The sequence below is a fragment of the Pogoniulus pusillus genome, chromosome 15, assembly GCF_015220805.1.
Source record: "Pogoniulus pusillus isolate bPogPus1 chromosome 15, bPogPus1.pri, whole genome shotgun sequence".
NCBI lineage: Eukaryota > Metazoa > Chordata > Aves > Piciformes > Lybiidae > Pogoniulus > Pogoniulus pusillus.
Window position 1 is genome coordinate 20,436,460 of NC_087278.1, and position 27,554 is coordinate 20,464,013.

Below are 27,554 nucleotides of genomic sequence, written 5' to 3' on the forward strand. Positions count from 1 at the left end.
CAGGGTGAAGCTGTGAAATAGGTTGGAAGAGCTCCCAGGCAGGCATGCACTGTGGGAATCTCAAGCTGGCAGCAATGTCTGGGATGCTGGGTCCCACCAGGGTGCTCTGGGAAGGGGGAAGGCAGTGCCTTCTCTCTGGGGAGGTTAGGTACCTTGTTGGGATGGACAGCTTGAAGGGAGTCACAGAGAAAAAAGGTGTTCAAGACAGACTCAAGAGGACTCTGGGTGACACAAGAGCTAGCTGGGCTTTCCCTGAACACCCTGACTTTGGCCTGCTGCCCATTTCTGCTGGAGTGAAGGCTGCAGGGACCTGCAACAGGCAAAGACTGACCATAAGCCAGGCAGAGAAACCACCAAGTGCACAGGCACCAGGACATAGAGACTTCCTCGTTTTGTTTTCCAGCAACAGCCAAGCAAGCAGGACCTTCAGCAAGCAAGCAGCAAGGAGACAGATGAGGCGAGTGCTGCTTGCCTGCAAGGGCTGCTCTGACAGTCATCGCCAGTCACATCATTAGGACAGACTCAGGGCCCTTCTGAGTCAGAGGCAATGCTAGTTCTGATCCTCTGAGCACAGGCTGCCCTAATGCCTGCCAGCCAAGGCAGGAGTTGTTGTGCCAGCGTGAGCAGCAGCAGCATTCAGGAGAGAATGCAGTACTTGAGGTGGAGAACAGCAGAGCAGATAAATGCCTCGTTGAGAACCATGAGCTCAGCAGCAGGTAAGTGCTGTTGCTCCTCTTCAAAAAGGAATGACAGGCTTCTCCTGCCCTGCCAGTGCCCACCCCCCAGAAAGTGTTTCCAGTCTCTCAAAGGTGCTTAGTTCAAGAGTCCTGGGCTTCACAGACCGGTGCCAGTATCTATGACTCCCAGTCATCATCATCCTCCTCACCCCCAGGCTGCTGCGGGGGTGGGAGGGGTGGTATGGAGTCCGACATGCGAGCAAAGGCCCCTGCAGGACTTGCAGGAACATCAGCACTGCCAGAGGCTCCTGGCCCCTTTCCTGAGATACCTGTGAGGAAAGGGAGAGCAGCAGTGAGTGACACCTGGGACCCAGACAACACAACTGCCCTTAGCAAAGGGGAGGGGGAACCACACCTCACCCCCCTGCTCCCAGCACCCTGCTGACCCAGGCAAGCAGGACAGCCAGAGCTGCTGCCACAGCACTGCACAGGGGCTCACTATCTGCAGCTCCCCCTGCCAGGGGCTATGGGCTGGCACTGGCCCTGAATGAGTCATAGAATGATAGAATCAACCAGGTTGGAAGAGACCTCCAAGCTCAGCCAGTCCAACCTAGCACCCAGTCCTAGACAAGCAACCAGACCATGGCACTAAGTGCCCCAGCCAGGCTTGGCTTCAACACTTCCAGGCACAGTGTCTCCAGCACCTCCCTGGGCAGCCCATTCCAATGCCAATCACTCTCTCTGCCAACAACTTCCTCCTAACATCCAGCCTAGACCTGCCCTGCCACAACTTGAGGCTGTGTCCACTTGTTCTCTTGCTGCTTGCCTAGGAGAAAGCCCAACCCCACCTGGCTAAAACCTCCCTTCAGGTAGTTGTAGACTTCAGGTACCCCTGTGGGTGAGTGGCTCAGCTGCCCCAGCAGTGAACTGAAAGCAGTCACCACTGTGCCTTCCTCACAGGCAGCTTTCAGTCTCTCCTCTGCCCTGGACCTTGCTGCCCCTCTGTAAAGGTGCCTACCATGCTGGGGCACACTCAGTAGGGGAGGTGCCTGCTCCTGTCTCTATGCCTGTGGCTGACACTAATGGGGTTCCTGAGGGGCAAGAGAAGCCCACCCCGGCAGGACAGTACCTTTGCGCCTCAGCACCAGTTTGTTGAAGAGGTCTGACATCAGGTCTCCACCTTGGCCTGTAGCTCTCACTGAAGCAGAGCAGAACACAAGTCAGACCAGCAGCAGCAGCAGCCCAAACCAGCAGCAGTACAGTGAAGGCATTCTCCTGCCATGCCATCTTCAGATGAAAGGAGAACAACTCTCCTCTTGTGTCCCTCATCCCTCCCCCCACAGTCCAGCTGCATGCACCACAGGGTAATGGCACCTCTGGGGCTGGCACTTGCAGTCTGCCAAGCCAGCTCCATAATGCCCTCCCCAGCTACTTACACCAACATGCTGCCCCTCTTGGCCCCAGCACCTCCTGTGTGCCTCTGTGCAGCAGTGAAGCTTCTCTGTGTGTGCCCTGAGAGGGCAGGGCCCTGCTGGCAGCTGGGGGTTAGCAAGCTCACAGCGCTTTGGCTGAGTGGCAACCCCTGAGACCCACAGCAGCCAGGCAGGAGCAAACCCCTTTCTGCCACCTTCACCCTGCTCCTGCCCCTCTCCCTCCAGACCTGCACCTTCCCAGCCTGGGGCAGAGCAAGGAAGATTGTTCCTGCCAAAACCCTTCACTACCTTGTTCCTGTTCCTTCTGCTTCTTCTTCTCCAGCTTCCTCTCCTTGACGCTGCGGAGCTTGGCCTTGCCAATGCCCCCAGCCTGGCGGATGGACTCCAGCAGGCTGGCACGCCCAGTGGAGGGGTTCACCACCTCCTTTGGGGCTCCCTGGACTGAAGCTGCAGGTACAGACAGGACAGGCAGACACAGGTCAGAGCGGTGGCTACAGGCCTAGCCAAAGCCCCATGGAGAGGGCTGCTCCAGCTCCTTTGCCAGCTTCTGCCCAGGGCTATGAGCCAGGCCAGGAACCTCTTGGTGATGGCCTTCTGCACAGCCCAGCCAGCAGCAGTCCCAGCAAGGGGGAACTGAAGGCTTGCAGCTCCCAGGCAAGCAGGAGCAGCTTCCCCTCCCACCATAGCTTCCCTCCTCTGCCAGAAGGCTGGGAAGTCACAGGGAGCTAACCAAGAACGTGGGCTGAAGCCAAGGAGTCAGAGTCAGATTCTGCTGGTGAAGCTGTGGAGATGCCCAGTCCTTACCTGCAGGCACTGCATTGCTGCTCTCTTCACTGGCTGTCCAGGCTGGCTCAGAGGGGGCTGCTGGCTGGGGCAGGGGTGGGGGAGGAGGCACAGTAGTTGGCACAAGAGGAGGTGGTGGGGGAGGTGGCGGTGGAGGCGGCAGCAGTAGCTCAGCATTCTGAATGTCTGAAAGATGAAAGAAGCTGCATCTGAAGAGTCCCAAGGGATACACATTGAGAGCTTCAGCTCAGAGCTTCTTATGCCTCAGTGGCAACAGATCACAGTCCTCAGTGTGCATTGTGCAGCAGGGCACTTCCACCCTGGAGTGGCAGGGCTAGGGCAGGGTTTGAGACTGCCCTACTCTGCCCTCCTGGACCAACTGTATACCACTAGGCTTGCCCAAGGGCATCCCACCAGGCTGCCATGAGGCCAGTCCCTACTCGCCACCCTCCCTCCTCCCTAGCTATGCAGGGGGTGGGGGAGGTGAAGTGCCCAGAGCCAGGCCAGCACTTGAGCAGGCTGCAGCTCTGACTCGGGCCCAAGCACAAGCCAGAGGTATCTCCACCAAGGCACCTCCTGCACCTTGTCTCCAACAATCCCATAGTCCTCCTCCTGCATCAGAGGCTGCTGGTGCAGGGACTGGCCATACCTGGCTGCAGAGGCTCCGCTGCCTCAGTGCTGAAGGTGGGCAGCTCTGGAAGAGCAGTGCTAGGGGCAGAGGGTGCAATGCCAGGGCCCAGGTCGGCACTGTACATGAGGTCTGCAGCGATGCCAGGCAGGTCTGGCAGGTAGGACGGCACATCGATCTCGGGGACCTGACCCAGGTCTGGCACGTAGAAGTAGTTCTCAGCTACCTACAGGAAACCCAAACCAAAAAGACACAGCAGTGAGCACACACTTGCTTTGCCTTGCTTTCCCTTGCAGCAAGCATGGGGAGCAGCCAGAGCAAGGCCTGTGTGCCTTGGTACAGTGCCTGCTCATCAGCCACCTCCACAGCTCTCTGCTCTTGTCCTGTAGTAGCTCCCACAATTGGAGGCTACACCCTGCAGACAGGGCTTGGAGAAGGCAGACTGCAGAGGAGGAAGAGGTGCAAGATGCTTCCTAGTGTCTTGCAAGTGGACTCTATCCTCTCCTGAAGGCCTCTGCAGCTTCCAGAGGGCAGTGCCTTTTCCACAAGAGAATGGTGCCTGAACCACTTTTGAGATGGAGATGCAGGGGAAGCACAATCCAGTAGACAGGGGTCTGGGTTTGTGCCTTTGCCCTGCACACTGCCATCCCCTCTGGTGCAAGGTGATGAGCAACAGCCCCAACCCACACATACAACCATGCACCAGCAAAGCTGCGGCTATGGCTGCTGCAAGGTGTCGGGGACAACATCAGCCACGTGCTGTGCCAGTTGTCTTGGTTCTCTGCCTGCCCCATGCCCACACCAGCTTGCTGGCTGCTCCCTCTGTTTGCAGCAGCAGGCATCCCTTCCTCGCAGGGCACAGGCTTCCACCCAGGCACCTTCCAGCCGTGGCACACCAGCTTCACACCCTGCTCAAGGCTCAGGATTTAGCATGAGGGGGATTATCTAGTGATGGAATCTCCTAAGTCCTGTGGAACCCTCAGGTCTAGCATCAAGGTGAGCTGCTGTTAGGTTGTTCTCACACCACTCACTAATGGCCTCAGCAGAGAAACACCTGCCACATTTGAGGGATCTGTGTCACCCATCAAGCCCAAACCAGGACTTCAAGCTCAGAAATGGGCTTGCTAAACAAGACACCTTGCAGCCCCACGAGGGCCACTCTCCTGCCTGCTCTTCCCCGTCCTGCACAAGTCCTCTCCTCTCCCAGAGGGAACCACACTGCCCTGTAACAGGAAGCAGCTTCATGCCCGCAGCGGCACCACACCTGTTGGTCCAGCTGTCCCCTTTTGGTGATGGAAAGAGGAGCATCAAAAAGCTTCTCTTCTGTCTCTGTTTCCAGAGCAACATGGGTCTTGGTCACTGCCCCAGCCAGAGGATCCAGGAAAACATACTTCTTGTACCTAAGGGTAGAGGACAAGTGTTTCAGTGATGCCACTTCCAGAGCCAAGGCCAGAACAAACTGCCTACCCAAGAAGGCCTGGGGAGCAGAGTCCTCCTGACTCATGCATGCAGGTGGAACACACTGGGCCTTCCAGTCTCATTCTTCTAACTCCATCTTCCTGCCTTTCCACTCCACAACCAGGAGGGGATCAGGTCCCTGTCCTGCTAGTGCAGCCTCTACACTCATTCTAAAGCAAAGCTCTACTGCACTGCCATCATTGCCAAGCTCCCCCTTCCCACTGCCTGACCTGAGACTGTCCTACAACCTGCTGCAGGTCATGACTCTCTCCTGGAGAGCTGTCACTCAAGAAGCAGGAGGAAATGAGCTGTGGCTCAGGGGAAGAAAAAAGATCCAGCAGCTGAAAGCTCAGGAGGGGCTTAAAGAAGCTCTCCCCTGTGGGCAACAGGAGGACACTGGAGGCAAAGCCCAATAGGAAAGAGAGCTGCAGTGAGAGGCAGTGGAAACACTGAAGAGAAGACTGTGGTAAAATGTTGCTGTGAGGAACCATGAGCACAAGGAGCAGAACCTAGGCGGGCATACAGGGCAGAGAGGGGCAGGAGAGACAGCAACTTTCAAGGCTGGAGAGGAATTCTTAGAGGGGTGTGACATGGAAGACTCAGCCAGAGAAGGGCAGTGCAGATTTGAGTTGAAAGCAAGAGAATGGAGAGACAGATGCAGACAAAACAACTCCTTCCACCCAAGGTTCCAGAAGAGTGGGGAAGAAACAGCTGCTAGCTTGAAGCCAAAAGCAAACCCTGCCCTGCCAGGAGCCTGGTATACAAGACCCTCAGGAAAGCATGGAGTCACTGCTGTCCCCAGGGAAGGGAAAACTCCTCAGAGGACAAGAGGGGCAGGTGAGCAGCACACCACCGCTCCAGCTCTTACAGGTTCTCCGTGGTGTTGAAGAGCAGCAGAGAGCTGAGGGAGCTGATGTTCCTGGGGAGGCTGCCAAGGCCTTCTTCTGCATCATCCTCCTGGTGAATTTTGGTGCTCACACACAGAGGGAAGTACTTGAGCTTCTCCTGCAAGAGGACAGGTAACAGCTGGTGAGACTCTAAAACCACAGCTGCTGAGATAGCTCTCCCCAGCCACCACAGCCCACTCTGCATGATCCAGGAAACTACTGCTCCTTCTGAGCAAGGGAGCACACAGGCCACACTGCAGTCCCACACTCGTGCCAAACCTCAGCAGTCCATACCCATGGCACATGCTTTTGGTGCCAGGGATGGCTCACACTGAACAAAGATCCACCAACATAAAATAACCACTGAGGATCCACAGCTGGAGGCAGGATGGAGCAGTCCAAGACGCCTTTGTTCCAGTGCTACTGCACGTTTTCATGCAGGCACATTCTCCCAAACGTCTCTTACCTCCCCTCTACTGCCTTCAGTTGATGCGATCCCAGCAGTGGGGTATGCAGAGAAGGCAGAGGAGAAAGAGGCTGGGGAGAGCTGCAGTGGCTGCACTGGCGTGAAGGCAGGCAGCAGGCAGCATAAGGCAGAACATGTGCCAGATGGTCCTGCAAAGCCTGAGGGATTTGCAGGAGTTTTCAACTCTAATGAACTGAAATCTCTTCTCTCTGGGTTCTAAAACTTCATGCATAATAGATAGAGCTCCCTTTAGACAAGGACCAACTGCATCCGAGCTGCTTGGCTTTTAGATAGCACAGGCACTGCCAGCCCAGCTCAGGCCAGCGACTCAGCCAGCGAGCCAGCTCCTGGGGCAGGGGCTGCTCAGTGCCCACAGCACTCTGCTGCAGAGGAAGGGAAGGCATCGGTTCCTGAACCCAGCCTGGGATGGATGAACCTCCCCCCCAGGCCCCTTCCCCACGCACAGCTTTCCTCAAGCCCTTCACAAGTGCTGTTCTCTGTCAGCAGCGAGGTGCGAAGTGTTCACCCCAGAAGAAAGCAGGGCACTAACCGGGACAGTCTGACTGGATCAAGAACTGCCCACACTCTTGTGGTGCTCTTCGGTCATAAAGCCACCTCAAACACTGTCCACAGCTTCCTACTGCCTCCCTACTTCTGGCACCCCTGCTCTATCCCTGTCTTTTGAGTCCTCCCTTCCCTCCTTGTACTTGGATGAGGAACTGGAGACCACCACTGGTGCAGTTTTAAGACCACATCTCAGCAGCATAAGCAGCTTCTGCTGACTGAAATTTCAGGCTTGAGTTTGGTAGCCAAAAATGCTGGGAAATAGCTTAGTCACAGCTCAGTTAATCCACTAAGAGTTTGTGTGATGCTCTGAGTATACAAAATACCCTAAGAAGAGACCCAGGAGGTTTGATCTGAAGGGGCTTTTTTTTCTCCTCCCCAGATAACAAGTTCCAACTTGTGAAAACCAGACTGAACAGCCTGAGCTTTTACAGCAGCAAGCTGACAAAACCACAGGAATGGCTATTTAGAGACCAGAGAAGCAGAGATTCAGAACTAAAGCTCCTTTTGATCATTAATATTCATTTCCCAGCATTTCATTTGCTGAGCATGAGGGAGTCCTGATGTGTTTGCTAGCACTGCTTGCACACGCTCAGCCCCCAAGCCATATGCATGGGGGGGTTACTTTATCTCTGCAGATTTCAATTAGCACAGGAAGACTAAGGGTGGAGGAAGAAACCAACCATTACCTATGTTTACTTTTCAGCCTCAGCTAAGGCAGTTCTAAAAAGCACCAAGCACCAATATTGCTCTCCAGAAGCCTTTAAGACAGACTGAGAGAGTTGGGGCTGTGCAGTCTGCAGAAGAGGAGGTTCCCAGGTGACCTTGTGGCCTCCCAGGATCTAAATGGGGCCTAAAAAAAAGCTGGGGAGGGACTTTTTAGCACTCAGGGAGTGACAGGACTGGGGGGAACCATTGTTGGACTGGTTGATTTTGGAGGTCTCTTCCAACCTGCTCGATTCTATGATTCTAAGGAGCAGAGCTGGCGGTGGGGAGATTCAGAGTGGACATGAGGAAGTTGTTGAGCATGAGAGTGGTGAGAGGCTGGAATGGGTTGCCCAGGGAGGTGGGTGAGGCTCCATCCCTGGAGGTGTTTAAGGCCAGGCTGGCTGAGGCTGTGGGCAGCCTGCTCTAGGGTAGGGTGTCCCTGCCCATGGCAGGGGGGTTGGAACTGGCTGATCCTTGTGGTCCCTTCCAACCCTGACTGATTCTGTGACTCTAAATGCCACAGAAGTGCTGGTCTCAGTCACAGAAACGTTCAGGTTGGTAAAGAGCCTCAGCATCACCAAGTCCAGCCCAAAAGCTTACTCTCTACAAGGTTCATCCTAAACCAGGTCCCCAGGCATCATAGGCAAAGGACCTTTAAATGCATCCAGGGTTGGTGACTCCACCACCTCCCTGGGCAGCACATTCCAAAGCCTGACCACTCTTGCTGGGAGAAAAATGTTTCCTAATATCCAGTCTAAACCTACCCCGTGGCAGCCTGAGGCCATTCCCTCTTGTTCTGTGGCTAACTACCTGTCAGAAGAGCCCAGCACCTAGGCCTGTTTGGAAACTCACAACAGCTACCTACAACCTGCACCAGTGAATCCCACAAGTTCACATTAGAAAAGGAGTTTCCTCACAGGGACATTCAGTCCTTCAGTTGAAGGTTCAGCAACACTGACATACTCTAGTCCTGTGGTGTGCCTGAAGGCTCAAAGATTTGGCACCTGGCAGGATTGCATCCCTAAGGATGCTGCTTTCCCAGGCATTTTTCTTTCTGGCAGCCTACAATATCACCCTGCTTCTGAGGTTTAATTAAAGCACAGGCTCTGCAACACCAGAAATCTCATTCCCCTCCACACCAGCAGCATGCTGAGGCTAGCTGGAAAAGCACTTAACGATGAGCAAGTGCTGCAATCCCAGTTCAGCCTCCTCATGCCTCTGGTGGAGGTCAAAGTCACAAGTACCTGCCAAGTGATGGACAGTTCTGAAGCCCTGTGAGGTTACTCTGGCAGTGGGCTGTAACTTTGGCTTGGAAGTCTTTCCAAGCTCAGGCAGACCATGTCTCTCACCTCATTTTCCAGCCACCTGAGGGGCACTTGCAGCACACAGACACAGTGCCCATCACCTGAGAAGCCTCACACGGCTGCAGCCTGTTCCACCTCGCCTAGCTGCTACCACAGCATCGTGCAAAGCAAGCAGCTTTCCAGGAGTGCAAGAACCTCACTTCTGGCACTTCCATCCATCAGTGCCTACCTTTAGCAACCTCAAAGAATGTCCTCTCAACAGCTGAGCTTTCACTTGCAAGGGATGTGGAGGGTGAAAGAAGAACTTCCCGGGAGGGAAGCACTAAGCAAATCCCACACATTTCCAGCTCAGCTGCTTTTCCTCCAGAGCACAAACTCCTGAGTGCTGAGCATAGGCAGCCACCACCACTTACCCTGGAACTGACAGGATCAGAGCTTACTTTCCTGGTGGGGCATGTGTGTGAGTGAGTCAGGCCAGCAAAGCCTACTGCAACTGCTCCCAGCAAAGAGGCCCTCATTAGAAGTGAAAACAGGCAGTGAGGCTCTGCTGAAAGCCCTGAATAACTGAGGAGAGTGTAAATGCAAACATCAGAGTTCCCTCTGCCACTTTTCATTACTGCAAGGCACATCAGGCTCTGCGCTCAACTATGGCCAGGAAGGGCCCTGTCCCCCTGGCATGTGGTTAGAGCTCGGCCACATGGAGCCCTACTTAGCACATCAGCTGCTCCTGGCACAGGCCTCTCCATCGCTGCCACTCAGCAGCACACAAGCATCCCCTTGCCCACAGCAGAGCTGCAGGAGCTGGTGTATGTGTGAGCTTAGCAAGAGCAGTAAGACTGCTGCATGAGGTGGGGTCAGCAAGCCAGAGAAAGCTCAATGAGCCCAGGGAAGGATCAAAAGATAGGTCATAGGAGGGGAAGAGCTAATACCAACATCCCCCAGGGCCTGCACAAAGTCCCTGTGGTTATGGCAGCCTTGCTCAGGAAAGGCAGAACTTGGCAATGGCACAGAGGTCACCTGGGATAAGGAAGAGGTGTCCACAGGCAGCTGGGAGGGCTGCAGGGGAGGGCATGCAGGGCCTGTGCAGCCAGCTGGGTGGCTCCACCTTTGCTCTCTGCGGGACACCGCTTCTGAGTGGCTGCTGCCCTTCTCAGTTCCCTCCCTGTGAGACAAGCTGTACACTGGCATCAGTCCTTCAGGCTGGGAGAGCATCTCCCCTGCCCTCTCACGTCTTACCTCTGCTCCCCCTCCATGCTCTGATGGGATGGGGACACAACCAGACAGCGCAGCCATAATCAGCCTGCAGGTCCCACACCTCTCTGCCCTGCGCCACTGCCATGGCCCGCAGGAAGCACAAACCCTGCTGGAGTATGCCAGCTGTGCCTCCGGCCAGCAGCCCTGCTTGAAAGATTCATAACTACCTCAACCCTGCGAGGTCTCCACTCCATTAAAAGTCAGGAAAGTTTACCATGCTAAATTATTCAGTGGCAGCTGTATTTTGGAGCCAAGGCACACAAGGATGAGGAAGTCTCTCTAGGGGTCGAGAGCAGGGAACTTGTCAGGTCGATCCCTAACCTGCCAGGAACAGCACATCTGCTGCTGCTGCCACAGCACACACACAGCAACTTCTAAACTTCAAGCACAGCAACTTTTCCTCCTCTTCTGCCAACCCAGGCACATTGAAACAAATAGTTGGAGAATTCTTCGGCAGCATTTCCTGCCAAACCTACAACTTGCCAGTCCTGCCTAAGAAGCCCCTCTCCATCACTCAATCCACAGGCTACAAGAGAAATCCATACTTCAGGTCCTCCTTCGAGACCACCAGCTGCAGACATCTGTGCTAAAGGTGCACCTGGAAGCCCCCTCTGAAGGGCTTGCAACCTACAATAGCCAAACACAAAGCAAAGCAGAAGCAAAACACAAACAACAAAAGATGTAAAGAAGCAAAGATGCAAAACGCACCTGGGAGCCAGGAAGGGACAACAGCATTTGCTTTCCTGGGACAGGAATATGCTGTCAAAGCTCCCCTCTTCTCTCAACACACTCACAAGCACTTTCACCTTCCCCTTCTCTCCATCACTTACACTGGAGCCTTCAGAAGCTGTTTCAAACAACTCTGACCTTGGTCCCAGCTGCCTCACTACGTACAGCCGAAGCCTGAAGCCCAGCCAGAAGCACCATCAGCAATGCTGCAGGCAAGAGTGGGATGTTAGGAGCTGCTGCAGAGGGCTAGTAGCCAACAGTCCCTCAGAGCACTCAACCACCCAGCCAAGGTCTTCTACTCACCCAGCCCTCTCAGTATGGAAGCTCTGCAAGCTTCTCAGCCTGACCTCACACACTCACACCACCAGACCGAGCTGAAAAGCTGTTCTGCTGGCAGCCTGTGTGCTAAAGGCCTCTTCTCCTTCAGCACAGGGGCCAACAGCCTCACAGCCTCTCTGCTCACTCATCTCAAGCTCTGCTCTCCTCCTCACCTGCAGAGCCTTCTCATCCAGCACTCGGTGTTTGCTCTGAATCTTGTGCCTTGGCCATTTCTGTTTTGCTGGGTCTTCTGCACCAGCAAAAATGGAGCTGTACTCCTGCAGCCGCTCAGGGGCTGGATACTTGGCGCTGGAAAACACCTGTGGAGAGACAAGGAGAGACTGAGCAATCCCAACAGCTGAGCAATCCTGCACCACAGAAACACACAGAGTGGAATTAGGCAGCCTGTGCTGCTGGTGGGAATGGACAGCCTGAGAGTCCTCAGGCTCTGGAGGGCATGGACTCCATAAAGCATGGGCTGCACTTCAGGAAGTGCCAAAAGCTCTCTCCACACAAGCACTAGGAGATCACAGGCTTGCACTGGCAGGAAGAGGATGGAAACTACTAAACCAAGGAAGAATGAGGAAAGAGGCATCTTCACTAGTTTTATTACATGCCAAAACAAAGGTGTACTAAGGGGAGGCTCTCCAGCATCAGCTTTCATTCAAACAGCCCAAGTGGCTGTGAGCCTGAAGTTGGAAGGTGCTGGGCTTAGCCCAGAACATGTCTTGCAAGGAGAGCTTAGGGCAGTGACTTACACAGGCCTCACAAGGCCAGGAGCTGTGTGGCTCACGGGTCATAGAATGATGTAGGTTAGAAGGGACCTCAAAGATCAGCCAGTTCCAACCTCCTGCTATAGGCAGGGACACCTCCCACTAGAACAGGTTGCTCAAGGCCTCATCCATCCTGGCCTTGAACACCTCCAGGGAGGCTGTGGAGCACAGAAGCACCCAATGTGATCAAAGATGGGTGCCTCTGTGCTCCCCAACCTCCCTGGGCAACCTGTACCAGTGTCTCACCACCCTCACTGCAAACAACTTCTTCCTAACATCCAGTCTAAATCTCCCCTCTTCCAGTTTAAACCCATTCCCCCTCCTCCTGTCATTACCAGACTTTGTCAATAGTCCCTCCCCAGCCTTCCTGTAGGCTCCTTTCAGACACTGGAAGGCCACTCCAAGGTCTCCTGGAAGCCTTCTCTTCTCCAGGCTCCAGAGCCCAAACTCTTGTAGCCTGTCCTCACAGCAGAGCTGCTGCAGCCCTCTGAGCACAGGATCATAGGATGTTAGGGGTTGGAAGGGACCCAAATAGATCATCGAGTCCAACCCCCCTGCTGGAGCATCTTGGTGGCCTCCTCTGGACTGGCTCCAACAGTTCCATGTCCTTCTTGTGTTGGGGGCTCCAGAACTGTACAAAGGATCTGAAGATCATAAGCTGCATCAGTCCAGCAACTCCTCTTGTCTAGAGCTTACATGAGGAGTAAAGAGGGGAGGTGGAAAGAAGAAGGGAAGCCATGCAGCCCTCACTCAAGTCCCTACCTTAATAGCCTTCTTGCTCCCCTTGATCTTCTCGATCTTGGCTTGGGCAAGCGTGACTCTCTCGCCGATCACCTGCAGCTGTGCCCGGCTGGCCTCCACCCGCTGGGAGATCCTAGGAGGAAGGCATCTTTCTTAGGGTCAGCAACCCCAAACCAGACATTTTGTGGAAGCAGCACTGTCTTCCCTCAGAGAAGAATGTGATTCTTGGCCAAACTCGATTACAGGAGCATAGAATCCACCAGGTTGGAAGAGACCTCCAAGATCATCCAGTCCTGTTCATCATTTCCTTTCCACACCCCTCCCTCTGTCCCAGTGGAGTAGCTGCACATTGCTTACATCCTTGGTTAAGATCTCAAAGTAGTTTCAGTGCACATTTCCCACCACCTGTTTGCAGCAATTCTCACCTGTCACAGAGCTGTCCCATTGCTTTGCTTTGGCACAGTGTGAGGTGCCTCTGAAGGACTCAAGTCTTCCCTACCTACCCTTCCCAGCACATTTCCCTACCTCACAGCTCACCTCTTTCCTAGCTGTTTTATAATTGTATTGATCTGTCCTACTGCCAGCACTGCTCCTGGGGGCATCTGACTACTTTTACCTTCTTCAAAGCTGAACAATAATGTTCCTTTATTTCTGCATTGCCACTCTCCCTCAAATCAGTGATGCAATTTCCCCTCTCGCCTACCAGCAGAGTCCCTTCCTGAAGGAACTCAACAAAGGCTTTTTGAAGCTTCAAATAAAAGCCAAGTATCAACTGCCTCTTAGCCAGTACCCTGCTGACTCCTAGACACAGTCCTCAGGGGCTAATGAGGCTCCTGCTTCTCTCTCAGAAGGAAGAGTTAAGCAACCACTGGTGCAAGCTCAGGCCTGGGAACCAGCAGCTACTGTTCTCCTTTCCATTCCATGAGTAAGCATGGGTCAAGTGGCACAGTCCACAGCCTTGCTCACTTCCTTTCCCAACCCACATTATCCCCAGTGCTTCCCCAGCTATCAGGCTCTTCCTCTCCCTTCCCACATTCTCTTTCCACCAACTGAAGCAGCAAATGAGTTTCTGAAGATCCCCTCTCACCCTTACCTTCCACCCATAGCCACTTCCACATCTAACATTCACGCTCTCAGGCACCTGGTGCAGGTGAATGGTGCCACAACCCCCTTTATGCCCCACCACACACAGGCAGTCTGTTGGTTGTGAGAGTGCTTCTTGGGACTGCAGTGCTCACACCTCCTGTGCTGTGTGGACAGCACTGGGGGAAGAACAGAATGCAAAGCAACTCTCAGCCTGCAGTGCTGCATCCATCTTCTTCCCATTTAGGGTTAGCTGGAATCACATCTCTCAAAAGAGAACATGTCTGCAATTGCTGTACCCTGGCTGCCAGAAGGGAAAGAGAGGATTGTTTAACCTGGAGAAAAGGAGGCTCAGGGCAGAGCTCATTGCTGTCTGCAGCTACCTGAAGGGAGGCTGTAGCCAGGTGGGGTTGGGCTCTTCTGCCAGGCAAGCAGCAAGAGAACAAGGGGACACAGCCTCAAGTTGTGCCAGAGCAGGTCTAGACTGGATGTTAGGAGGAAGTTGGGCAGAGAGAGTGATTGGCATTGGAATGGGCTGCCCAGGGAGGTGGTGGAGTAGCCATCCCTAGAGGTGTTGAAGCAAAGCCTGGATGGGGCACTTAGTGCCAGGTCCCTTTCTGCCTGGCTTCTCTCCAGCCACTCTGTCCCCAGCCTGTAGCTGTACCACACTGATACCTCTCCTGGTCAAATGTCTGCAGCAACTTTGGCATTTTTACTGCTGTGGAAACTGAAACTGTTCCAAGAGGTCAGTTAGTGTTGGTAAAGAAAGGAAACAGGGATAGAAAGGGCTGCTGCTGAGGAATCAGGGGCTAAGTGTCTGAAGCAAGGTGACATTCAGACCTCAGCCTTCATTTAAGCAGCAGTGTGTTACTGACTGGGACTTGTTTGAAAGGCAGCTGCAGTCAGGACAGGAGAGGTAAGTGTTAACACACTGCCCACTCCTGCCCCTCAGAACCCTGTGCTCAGACAGCTAAAAACGCCATCAGCAGCTGAACCTGCCCTGTGCCTGTCCTCTTAGTCATTGCTGTGTGCTTTTGCTCTTGGTGCTCGTTTCTGCTTGAGAAACCCCTTCAGTTAGATTCAATTTGACTTTGGAGTTGCAAAGGAGCAGGCAGCACACAGCCACAGCCCCTCCCTTTGAGGCCAAGTGCCGAGGGGGGGTGCTGCAGGAGAAAGGCAAATCCATCACCTGCCTTCACAGCCTGGGCACACAGCTGAGCCAACCTGCTCCTCCCAGGGCTTTGCTTCGAGGAAGTAATACATGGGGCAGATTAAATCTATCCTGTGGATTATCTCTTAATCCACATAGACTTTGATTTTTCATCTAAATAGATACTGAAGCAAATCTTCCTGCTGCTTTGATCCAAACTTCCACATTTTCTTGTCCCTCTGAAATCAAGCCCCCTGCACCTTACCTCCAGCTTAGATCCCATTTCTGCAGCAGGAATGCTTTCTCTTCCCTCACTGGACCCACAGCCTGCATCCCACCTGCTGCCATCAACCAAATCTTCCCATTATTTCCACAGAACCCCTCTGATAAACCTCACATTCAGGCAGCTACTGAAGGGCCTCTCTGCTGTGTCTGCTCATGGGGTAAAATGACTCCTATAGGACAAAGATGTGAAGCAGGATGAACTTGGCAGCCACGGCCCTGGACACTGCCTGCCAGGTGTCAGCAGTGGCAGCAATACTCTATTTCTAAGGGGGTCTCCAATGATCATAGAATCAACCAGGGTGGAAGAGACCTCCAAGCTCAGCCAGGCCAACCTAGCACCCAGCCCTGGCCAAGCAACCAGACCATGGCACTAAGTGCCTCAGCCAGGCTTGGCTTCAACACTTCCAGGGATGGCGACTCCAGCACCTCCCTGGGCAGCCCATTCCAATGCCAATCACTCTCTCTGACAACAACTTCCTCAGAACATCCAGCCTTGACCTCCCCTGCCACAACTTGAGACTGTATCCCCTTGTTCTGTTGCTGCTTGCCTGGCAGAAGAGCCCAACCCCACCTGGCTACAGCCTCCCTGCAGGGAGCTGCAGACAGCAATGAGCTCTGCCCTGAGCCTCCTCTTCTGCAGGCTGCACACCCCCAGCTCCCTCAGCCTCTCCTCACAGGGCTGTGCTCCAGGACCCTCCCCAGCCTTGCTGCCCTTCTCTGGACACCTCCCAGTACTCAAGTTCCAGTTCCAAGCACTCAGAGAGCATCAAGAGGAAGTTTAACATCAGAGCAGGTTTAAAGAAAGGTAGCTGAGTACCTGGAATTATAGAATCATAGAATGGTTTAGCTTGGAAGGGACCACTTCCACTAGAACAGGTCTCTCAAGGCCTCATCCAATCTGGCCTTGAACACCTCCAGGGAGGGAGCAGCCACAACCTCCCTGGGCAACCTGTGCCAGTGTCTCACCCCCCTCACTGTAAAGAACTTCTTCCTAACATCTAGTTTAAATCTTTCCTCTTCACTTTTAAACCCATTACTCCTTATCCTGTCATTACAAGACCTTTCAATTCAGATGAAAAGCAGCATCATAGCATCAGGAGACCCTTTGCTGTCTGTGCTGAAGGCACACATCACCCAGAAGTGACAAAACCTGGGAAGTGGGAGGGAGAAGAGCCATGCTCCACACCAAGGTGAACAAGAAAGGCAAGGCAGCAGAGCCTGGGAGAAAAACCTCTGTAGAATACCAAAGAACTTCAATTTCATGTCTCAAGTACAAAAGTGAGTGATCAACCAAGGAGAAAGAACATTAGGGAGCAGATGAGGAATGAATTTGCACAGGAGGACAAGGCAGGCAAAGGATTAAATGGCTTTTGCTTTAAACGGGGGCAGTGCACATCACAGCAAGTCAGGCTCTGCTCTCCTCCCAGCCCAAGCTCCAGCCCTGACAGACAGCAGGGGGGTGCTCAGCACTGCTGCTCTGAACTCCAGGGTACAAACAGGGAATTTGTTCTCTCAAACCTTGGCTCTCTGCCTAAAAGTCAAGCTGGGGTTTTTCTGGTTGTTGTTGGTTTTCTTTGGTTTGGTTTTTTTTTCCTCTCCACCAACCTGTGCTTATATAAGCAGACTGCAGGAGGCTGGTGCTGGAGCAGAGTAACCAGAGAAGATAACAGTGCTGGCTGCTATCCATCCTTCTGCAACACTGATGCCAAAACCAGCACGACACCACTGCTGATGAGTAAGACACCAGAGGTTTCAGTGGCTCTGCCCCCACCAGAGAGAACCACTGCTGAGCAGAGACTACTTCCCAAGAGAGGGGAGACATCAGCCCACGATGAAAGCAGAGGGTGGTGCTGAGGGAGATTAATTTCCACCTTTCTTCTCAAGCTACTGAGCCCCTTCTTCATCCACTTCTTCCCTGGCACAACTTGAGACTCTGTCCCCTTGTTCTGTTGCTGCTTGTCTGGCAGAAGAGACCAACCCCACCTGGCTACACCCTCCCTGCAGGTAGCTGCAGGCAGCAATGAGCTCTGCCCTGAGCCTCCTCTTCTGCAGGCTGCACACCCCCAGCTCCCTCAGCCTCTCCTCACAGGGCTGTGCTCCAGGACCCTCCCCAGGTTCGTTGCCCTTCTCTGGACATGTTCCAGCACCTCAGCATCTCTCTTGAATTGAGGAGCCCAGACCTGGACACAGCACTCAAGGTGTGGTCTGACCAGCGTTGAGCACAAGGGAAGAATGTACTCTGCCTGGGTAACGAAGAGCAATGTTCAACGAGGCACTGCAGTGTGCTTTACAGCCACCCTCACCTCACACAGTTCTTCCCATAGCTGAGAGTCAGATATGGCCTGTGAGGAGCCCAAGCCTCACTCTCCTCACTGCCAGCATCTGGCATCACAGCAGGATGAAGCCAGTGCCAAGGAGAGGCTGCTGAAACACTCGAGGTGATGCAGGGAAGCTTTTCAAGGCAGCTCACCAAGCCAGCTCACCACAGAAGCTGGAAAGACAGAAAAGCAAGCTGCATGCTTTCACAAAACACCAAACACCTTCACCACTCACAGAAAGAGCAACTTGTTTGCCTTCTGCTCTTCTCTCTCCTTATTTAAGCAGTTTTTACAGACTTCATGTCTGAGTGCAATCAGGAACTGTTCTCAAAGACCATCTCTGACAGAAAGAAATCCCAAGCGAGATTGGGATTGTAATCAACCTTCCTTCCTCCACTAAAGGTTTGCATATTACACTAATTAATGTTTATCACACTCTGATTGCTCCTCGAGCCTGATTTGCAGGTGTTTCAGCACTCACATACTGCTCTGCTGCAGCAATGCCAAGCAGCTCTACAGGCTGTGAAGCGAACAAGGCTGCCAGGTCTCTTCTGCCAGGCAAGCAGCAACAGAAGAAGGGGACACAGTCTCAAGCTGTGCCAGGGGAGGTCTAGGCTGGATGTTAGGAGGAAGTTGTTGGCAGAGAGAGTGATTGGCATCGGAATGGGCTGCCCAGGGAGGTGGTGGAGTCACCGTTCCTGGAGGTGTTGAAGCCAAGCCTGGCTGGGGCACTTAGTGCCATGGTCTGGTTGATTAGCCAGGGCTGGGTGCTGGGTTGGACTGGCTGAGCTTGTGGAGGTCTCTTCCATCCTGGTTGATTCTGATAAGAACGAGAACGCAGGTCAGGACATGCCTGCCCCTGGGGTGCAAGAGGACTCTGACAGAAGTTCAAACCCGAATCATTCTCTGAGCAAAGTGCTGCTGCTCTTCACATCTAGTCAAGTATCATTAGAACCTCATAGATTTTCACCCAGAGATCTCAAGGCAATTTCCAAGTGTTAATTCAGTCTGGGTTGCTTGTGAAACCAAGCATGGAATCGTTTGTCCCAGTGACAAAGGCAGTCTGAGGACACTGACAGGACAGTCTCAGCTGATTGCATTTAAAAGTCCCTTGTTAACCACTAGGAACAAATGTTGCAAGGTTTAGCAACTACAAAGTTTAGCAGCCGTTTAACTTTCAGGTTTACTGTGCAAGCACTTCTGCACTCTTGAATGCCTCCCCCTTGCACATTCTGTCCCATTGCTGCTCTCTAGAACAAACCACAGCAGCAAGCACTGGTGCAGAACACTGACCATCCTCTCCAACACTGTTTACTTCTGAGTCCAAAGTATAGCCTCCCTCCTTATTTCATAGAATCAGCCAGGTTGGAAGAGACCTCCAAGCTCATCCAGGCCAACCTAGCACCCAGTCCTAGACAAGCAACCAGACCATGGCACTAAGTGCCCCAGCCAGGCTTGGCTTCAACACTTCCAGGCACAGTGTCTCCAGCACCTCCCTGGGCAGCCCATTCCAATGCCAATCACTCTCTCTGCCAACAACTTCCTCCTAACATCCAGCCTAGACCTGCCCTGCCACAACTTGAGGCTGTGTCCCCTTGTTCTGTTGCTGCTTGCCTAGGAGAAGAGCCCAACCCCACCTGGCTACAGCCTCCTTTCAGGTAGCTGTAGAGAGCAATGAGCTCTGCCCTGAGCCTCCTCTGCTGCAGGCTGCACACCCCCAGCTCCCTCAGCCTCTCCTCACAGGGCTGTGCTCCAGGCCCCTCACCAGCTTTGGCGCCCTCCTGTGGACACCTTCCAGTACTGCAACTTCTCTCTTGAGGAGCCCAGAGCTGGACACAGCACTCAAGGTGTGGCCTGAGCAGTGCTGAGCACAGGGGCAGAAGAACTTCCCTTGTCCTGCTGCCCACACTGCTCCTGATCCAGGCCAGGAAGCCATTGGCCCTTTTGGCCACCTGGGCACACTGCTGCCTCAGCTTCAGCTCCTATCTACCAGCGCCCCCAGGCCCCTTTCTGCCTGGCTGCTCTCAGCCACTTTTAAGACAAATTTGACACTTCTAAGACAAAAGTTGGAAAGGTTTTGCGCTGGCTTTAGATGTTCCCCATTTCCCAGCAGCTGGTTGCAGTCACATGGAATCTGAGTTGCATGCCACAGGCTGAAGCATTCAGTCCTTTCTCCAGTGACAGATACTCCTTCACAAGCCAGCACTCGTGCCAACAGTTTGCTTAGTGCCACTAACCAAAATCAGACACTGGCAAAGCCACTGTCCTGCACAGCTGGGTCTGCTCTTTGTGAAGAAGGAAACCTAACCAAGAAAAAGGACTGTGGTGGAAGACACATGTCCTGGTTTGCCAAGGCATGATCCCATGGTTCCCTTCCCTCTGTAGGGGAGAGGGAAGCAGAGCACAGGGAGACAACAGAAAGCTTGGAGATACCCACCTTGAGGGTCCAAGACTTGCCCACACTTGCTCATCCCAACTGAGGAAAAGCAAGCTCCTGACTTCACCTGGATGGAGCAGCTCTGCTGTGAGGACAGACTGAAAGAGTTGGGGCTGTGCAGAAGGGGAAGCTCCCAGGTGATCTTCTTGTGGCCTTCCAGGATCTGAAGGGGGCCTACAAAAAAGCTGGGGAGGGACTTTTTAGACTATCAGGGAGTGACAGGACTGGGGGGAATGGAGCAAAGCTGGAGGTGGGGAGAGTCAGAGTGGATGTGAGGAGGAAGTTGTCCAGAAGGAGAGTGGTGAGAGCCTGAAATGGGTTGCTCAGGGAGGTGGCTGAGGCCTCATGGCTGGAGGTGTTTAAGGCCAGGCTGGATGAGGCTGTGGGCAGCCTGCTCTAGGGTAGAGTGTTTGTACCCATGGCAGGGGGGTTGAAACTAGATGATCCTTGCAGTCCCTTCCAACTAACTGATTCCATGGCTCTAAGTAATCATCCCTCCCTCAGTTTAAACAGCTCCTCAGTAACCACCTCTGCTCTTTCAAAACACTCTGCCTTCACTTGCAGATTACTTCTTTTTAAACAAATGGAGCTTTGTATTTCACAATATTTGTTCTTCAGAAATGGAGGTCGTTTCTCGTGTTAGCTTTTCATTTTCCCACAAATCAACTGCAGTCACACTCAAATCCCCAAAGGCACTTGCCAGGATGTGCCCATCGACAAGGTAATTTGAGCTTAAGTGCTTCTTCAACAACTGAGAGGAACTCTTCATGACAGTTATCCATCTGACACCTTCCCTGAGTGGCTGCAGCACTTTGTAATTCCTCAAGGGGATTTCCAGTTACTTCTCCCCTAAAGAAGAAACTCCTCTGGGCCCCAGGCAGGGATTTTTCTAACGGGACCAAAGAGCAGATGTGCTTAGCCTGACAGCTGCTCTGTCACTGCAATGAAACAGTCTGTGGCACACCAGCGATCAGACATCACCTTTAGAGCACTTCCAGACAAGGAGCAATGGGTGTAAGCTGCAGCACAGGAGGTTCCACCTCAACACAAGGGGGAACTTCTTTACTGTAAGGCTCACAGAGCACTGGAACAGGCTGCCCAGAGAACCTGTGGGGTCTCCTTCTCTGGAGCCTTTCAAGGCCTGTCTGGATGCGTTCCTCTGTGATCTGTGTTAGGATTGTCCTGCTCTGGGAGGGGGGTTGGACTCCATCTCTTTGGGTCCCTTCCAACCCCTAACATCCTCTGAGCCTGTAAAACGCAGGTCCAAGATGCACCCTAAAGCCTCAACGAATAACACAGCACAGCTTGCAGCAAGACCTTCCTTTGCAGCAATCCAGGAACATTTACTAATCCATTCCACAGACCTTCTAGATCCATGTTCTTAGGAATCTATTCAGCCACCCATTGCCCTTACTGAGCATCAGTAGGAGCTTTAAAACAAGGAGCAGGTGAAAGACCTAAATGCACCTCATGAGCAAAGTTTTGCCTGTGTGTTCAATTTCAGGACTACTGGCATCTCAACTCTGTTCCAGTTTCAAACATACCTTAAGGCTCTACTACCCAGCAAGCCACTCCTTTATCACACACTTCTTTCCTCACTCACTCACCAGACTTCCTCACCACACTTAACAGCACCTCCACAGTGCTCCTGTTTCCCAATGACCACTTTCAGAACTGTGGCTTTCAGTTAAACCTCTTTTTTCATATTAAACCACTTTCAACATATTCAATGTGAAATGGATTTGAATCCAAACAAGAACAAGGTGGATACAACTGGTTAGCAAAATACTACTCCAGAGAAGCCAAAGGCACTAAATAACTAACTTGGAAAAGATAAGCCCAAAAATTCTTCCCTAAACTGAAAGAAAAAGAAGCACAAGGATGAGAAATTTTCTACACTGCACAATTTGTTGTTGGCTCACAGGCAAAGGAGACCAAGACCTTGACAACCACATTCCAGCCCTGAGTATTTGTTTTCTTTCTACTGCACTCTGAGGTTAAGCTGCAAAGGCAGTTGCTCACAAATGTGTTGTACAGAAGTGTACAGTGAATAATGAACAGGCAGATTAGAGACTATTAACAGCTGGCAACAAACACTCTCCTCAGAAACTGAGAAAATCCCACAGGGCAAGCCCAGCTAACCACAGGGGCACCTGGGGAAAGCTAAACCCATCACCTATCTGAAGTACTTTGCACAACACCACTCCTGTAAACAGCTCCACAGAACAATTCCCAACACAAGCTCTCACCCAGAAAATGATGAAATGAGGAGGTGATGGTTAACTGAGGTGTTGGGTCATTCTGTCTCATCTCACCTATAGCAAAAGACCTCCTTAAAAGCCCAGGAGTTAGAACTCACACAGATACTATATCATATTTGCTATGTCAGAATACTGATGTTGTTTTAAGCTGAAATGATACATAAGAAAACCTCAGTAGCCACAGGCAATGAATCTGTTCTCTACTGCAGCTTCTGCAGCAGATAAATTACATTGATTCAGTTAACACAGGCTAAAACTTCGTTGCTTCAAAACATAACCCTGCTGCAGCCACTTGATCTCCTCACAGTACTGATACCAGCACCAAGAGGATAGGCATTCCCAAGAGGAGAAGACTGTGGACAGTGCTAACCTAAGAGTTATAGAATCAAGCAGGTTGGAAGAGACCTCCAAGCTCAGCCAGTCCAACCTAGCATCCAGCCCTAGACAATCAACCAGACCATGGCACTAAGTGCCTCATCCTGGCTTGACTTCAACACCTCCAGGGATGGTGACTCCACCACCTCCCTGGGCAGCCCATTCTAATGCAAATCACTCTCTCTGCCAACAACTTCCTCCTAACATCCAGCCTAGACCTGCCCTGGCACAACTTCACACTATGTCCCCTTGTTCTGTTGCTGCTTGCCTGGCAGAAGAGATCAACCCCACCTGGCTACAGCCTCCCTTCAGACAACAACCTGTAGTGCTCACCAGGCAAGATCTTCCCCAGGTCAGTGCTTTCCCTTTGCAGGATGTGGTGCTTTGCAGTCCTCCACATGCAAGAGGCTGGCTGAGTCCTTGCTCCCAAGAGAGGATGCAGAGCTATCTCCTGCTCTTTCCAAGTGATTGCAGATTGCAGTCCTGGTGCACTGTGAGCAGAGTTAGAGGGGGTTTAGCTGCTTTGGGTTGCTAGTCCTACTCTCCAAGGTTATGACCAGTGGGTCTGCTTTGGGTCTCAGCCAGAGTTTACCTGCTTTTTTGCACCTGTGCATCCCTCTGTCCTCCACAAACTAATCAGCTCTACAATGTGCCTTCTTTGCCATGTACCTTGCCACAGTTAGACCTGATAGCAACCAACTCCTTTGAGAGCATCTGGAAGGAAAGCAGCCTGGCAGAGTCTTGTCTCACAGCTTATCACCCAGATCCCTCAAACTAGGAGGAGGAGGGAAGGAAAACTGCCTAACTTCTTCCTTCCCATTCTCTAAATGCAAAGGTATCTTTCTGGTGTCTCCTAGGGAGGAGAGAATGCAAAGGCCCTTTTCACCACTGTTGCTGCATCTGTCCCAGGGAGTATTTCTTCCTTAACCACAGCAGTGCCACTTTCCAAAGAGAGAAAGCTCTCACAGTGGATTGACACACTCGTTGTAAGAATTCCTACTCAGCTTCTCATGTCAGCAGCAACTCAAAGCAGCTTTGATCCACTAACATGGGAAAAAGAAATCCAGCTGTGGAAAGACTCCTCTCTCCATTCAGAGCAAGAGAGCATCTTTCACTCCACCTTCCACAAATTACAAATCAACTTGTCACTCTGAAAAGCACTGTGCCAACCCAACTGTTCCCACAACACAAGCCTAGAACATCTGCATCTTCGTAGCACTGAAGTAATGAGTTTGACACACTCAGCTGAGCCTGCCATGCTGAACGAGTTTCCTCTCCATCAACACTGCAAGCTGCTGCTTCTGCAGGTGGGCACAGTCAGCTTCCCCAGCAAAACAGCTCCTCCCTGCAAACACAACACAGGGCTGCCTTATCTCAGGAAAGGTCACTCTTCATTAAGTGGCAAAAGTCTCACCTTGAAAGCTTTGCCCCTCGGTTGGCACGGAACAATCAAGGTCACGGAACTTTTAATCAGACACCTCCATAATTACTAAATCAATTATTAATCATATCAGAGAGCCAAGACCTCAGAGGAAAGGCAAAGGAAACAAATAGCCTCCTCTGTTGTTGGGAAAAAAATGGTAATTAAAAGTCATGAGTGCACCAAATTGCGAGGGAACAGCATCAGAGTCACTGCTGAGGACTCGGGAGTGACTTGCATACAGAGCAGCAGGCTTGTCTCCCCGGGGAAATCAGAGCACTGCCTTGCAAAGCACTCAGTGGCAGAGAAGAGAGAGAAAATGACAGAGAGACAGAGAAAGAAGCACTCCTGCTTTACCAACACCTCAGTGTGCCCCACAGAGTGACAGCACCACAAAGGAGTTCCAAGTCTGAGAGGTGCCTTCCGCAGAGCTCTGGCAGCTCTAGAAAGCCTTCACTCTCCCAGCCTTTGATCATGAGGGGTTCCCACACTGTGACGTGCACAAAAGGAGGAGATTTTGTGTTCAACTTAACCCAGCCTACACACAGCACTTGCCCAAAGAAAGACTATTCCAATGGAAAGCCTTTTTTCCCCCTCAGTGACCTGAGCTCAGCTTTAGTGACACCATCCTGTTCCCTGCCCTTCAAAGGATCATTACCAAAGAACTTCAATCTGCCCTTAAAAACCAACCAACCAAACCACTCAAAGGATGAAGAATGTCGTGGTACTGCTCACCTCATAATAAAACAAACTATGTAGTGATAATCTCTGCTGAAGCCATCTTAAATTTAGCTCCCAAAGCATCAGGCTGTGCCAGGGGAGATTTAGGATGGAGGTGAGAAAGTTCTTCACTGAGAGAGTCATTGGACACTGGAATGGGCTGCCCGGGGAGGTGGTGGAGTCACCATCCCTGGAGCTGTTCAAGGCAGGATTGGACGTGGCACTTGGTGCCATGGTCTGGCCTTGAGCTCTGTGGTAAAGGGTTGGACTTGATGATCTGTGAGGTCTCTTCCAACCCTGATAATACTGTGGTACTGTGAAACCCACAGGACTTGGGCACACTTCTGCAAGAAGGATGAGTATCTGCAAGCAAAATTCCTCCCTGTCATTTCCATGCCCCATATCTTCCTATCTGCAGGATTATGCACTCACTCCTTTAACTCTGTTTCTGCTTCTACAGACCCTGAAGAGGGGCATTTGAAACCTGTCATCCTTTCTCAAATGACCTCTAGAATTACTGTCCTATGAGGACAGACTGAAAGAGTTGGGGCTGTGCAGGCTGGAGCAGAGGAGGCTCCCAGGTGATCTTCTTGCAGCCTTCCAATATCTAAAGGGGCCCTACAAAAAAGCTGGGGAGGGACTTTTTAGGCTGTCAGGGAGTGACAGGACTGGGGGGAATGGAGCAAAGCTGGAGGTGGGGAAATTCAGACTGGAGGTGAGGAGGAAGTTGTTGAGCATGAGAGTGGTGAGAGGCTGCAATGGGTTGCCCAGGGAGGTGGTTGAGGCCCCATGGCTGGAGGTGTTTAAGTGAGGCTGGATGGGGCTGTGGGCAGCCTGATCTAGGCTAATGAGACTGTAAGGAGATAAACACTGAACTCCTTCTATACTAAGGGCACAACCTGCTATCTGAGGGCACTGAGACATCAAAGATGGCATCAGATGAAAAAAGGCACCACCATTTGCAGGCCAGCACGAGAACCTCTCTGATCTTCCATACAGGCAGTCGTATATGTCCAATCCTAAAGATGACCACATGCAGGAGGTGACAGCCTGGAACAAATCCCTGAAGAGACGAGTTTGGATGGATGGTGAGACTTCAGTGAGAAGAGCAGACACTTGAATGCACTCAGCCCTCCCAATGTACAAAAAGAGTGCCAAACACCAGGAGCCCAGAGAGAACAGTGTGTAAGTCCCAGAGATCAGAACAGAGAGACATTTTACACTCCACTGCTCCAAATACAATGACTCAAAGAGACATGTCTTCAAGACACTCTAGATGAGGAAGTGTCCCATTTAAAACATGAGCAAGAAGGATTAAAGGATAACTGCAGCAGAAGCAGTGATGTAATTTGAGGGAGCCTGCCACTGAATAAAGAGATACTGAGCTGTAGCTCCTGGCTAAGTGCAGCCATTTCATTGAACTTCACTTTGACAGCCTGCACTCAAGTTTTTATTGGCATGCATAGAATCAACCAATTTGGAAGAGACTCCCTCCAAGCTCAGCCAGTCCAACCTAGCACCCAGCCCTAGCCAAGCAACCAGACCATGGCACTAAGTGCCTCAGCCAGGCTTTGCTTCAACACCTCCAGGGATGGGGACTCCACCACCTCCCTGGGCAGCCCATTCCAATGCCAATCACGCTCTCTGCCAACAACTTCCTCCTAATATCCAGACTAGACCTGCCCTGGCACAACTTCAGACTGTGTCCTCTTTTTTCTGTTGCTGCTTGCCTGGCAGAAGAGACCAAACCCACCTGGCTACAGCCTCCCTACAGGTAGCTGCAGGCAGCAATGAGCTCTGCCCTGAGCCTCCTCTTCTGCAGGCTGCACACCCCCAGCTCCCTCAGCCTCTCCTCGCAGGGCTGTGCTCCAGGACCCTCACCAGCTTTGGCGCCCTCCTGTGGACACCTTCCAGTACTGCAACATCTCTCTTGAATTAAGGAGCCCAGAACTGGACACAGCACTCAAGGTGTGGCCTGAGCAGTGCTGAGCACAGGGGCAGAAGAACCTCCCTTGTCCTGCTGGCCACACTGCTCCTGATCCAGGCCAGGAAGCCATTGGCTCTGTTGCCCACTTGGGCACACTGCTGGCTCATCTTCAGCTACTCTACCAGCACCCTCAGGTCCCTCTCTGCCTGGCTGCTTTCCAGCCATTTTTTTCCCCATCCTGTAGCACTGCTTGGAGTTGTTGTGGCTGAAGTGTAGAACACTGCACTTAGCCTTGTTCAATCTCATCCTATTGGCCTCTGCCCACCCGTCCAGTCTGGTAAGGTCCCTCTGCAGGGCTCTTGTACCCTCCAACAGATCAACGCTGGCTCCTAGCCTGGTGTCATCTGCAAACTTATTGATGCTGGACTCAATCCCCTGGTCCAGATGATCTATAAAGATATTGAACAGGACTGGGCCCAGCACTGATTCTTGAGGAACACCACCAATAACTGGCATCTGGTCCTTCTTTACCCCCTTCTGAACTTCACTGCCTGGCATCTGGTCCTTCTTTACCCCCCTTCTGAACTTCACTGCCCTTTACTGCTGCAACCTCATCACAGCACCATGTGTTACTGCTGAACGCTAAGCCCCCAGCCCCATGTGACAGCACTGTACCTGTTGAAGATATCACTTGACACCTTTTGCAGGTACTGGAGTGTATCTGCCACCTGCTGAACAGCCTCCTCCCTGCGTAAGTCCGGCTGGATCAAGGGGACTGCGTATGTCTGCCCTTCCAAAAAGTGCTTCTGGGCCACTGCAGCCATTGTGCCTAAAGGAAAAGAGTAAATAGGTCAT

The 27,554-nt window shown here is 52.4% G+C and overlaps 1 protein-coding gene across 1 annotated transcript; it reads right to left on the reverse strand.

Annotated features, from left to right (window-relative positions):
- Nucleotides 1–376: 376 nt before the first annotated feature.
- LOC135182005 (WASH complex subunit 1-like) lies at nt 377–27,554 on the reverse strand. The gene is given in 11 exon segments (XM_064155644.1): nt 377–1,006; nt 1,807–1,875; nt 2,399–2,557; nt 2,915–3,079; nt 3,543–3,747; nt 4,786–4,921; nt 5,848–5,984; nt 11,383–11,529; nt 12,745–12,856; nt 27,375–27,538; nt 27,540–27,554. Coding segments are annotated over 11 exon segments (1,461 nt in total). The 3' UTR covers nt 377–854.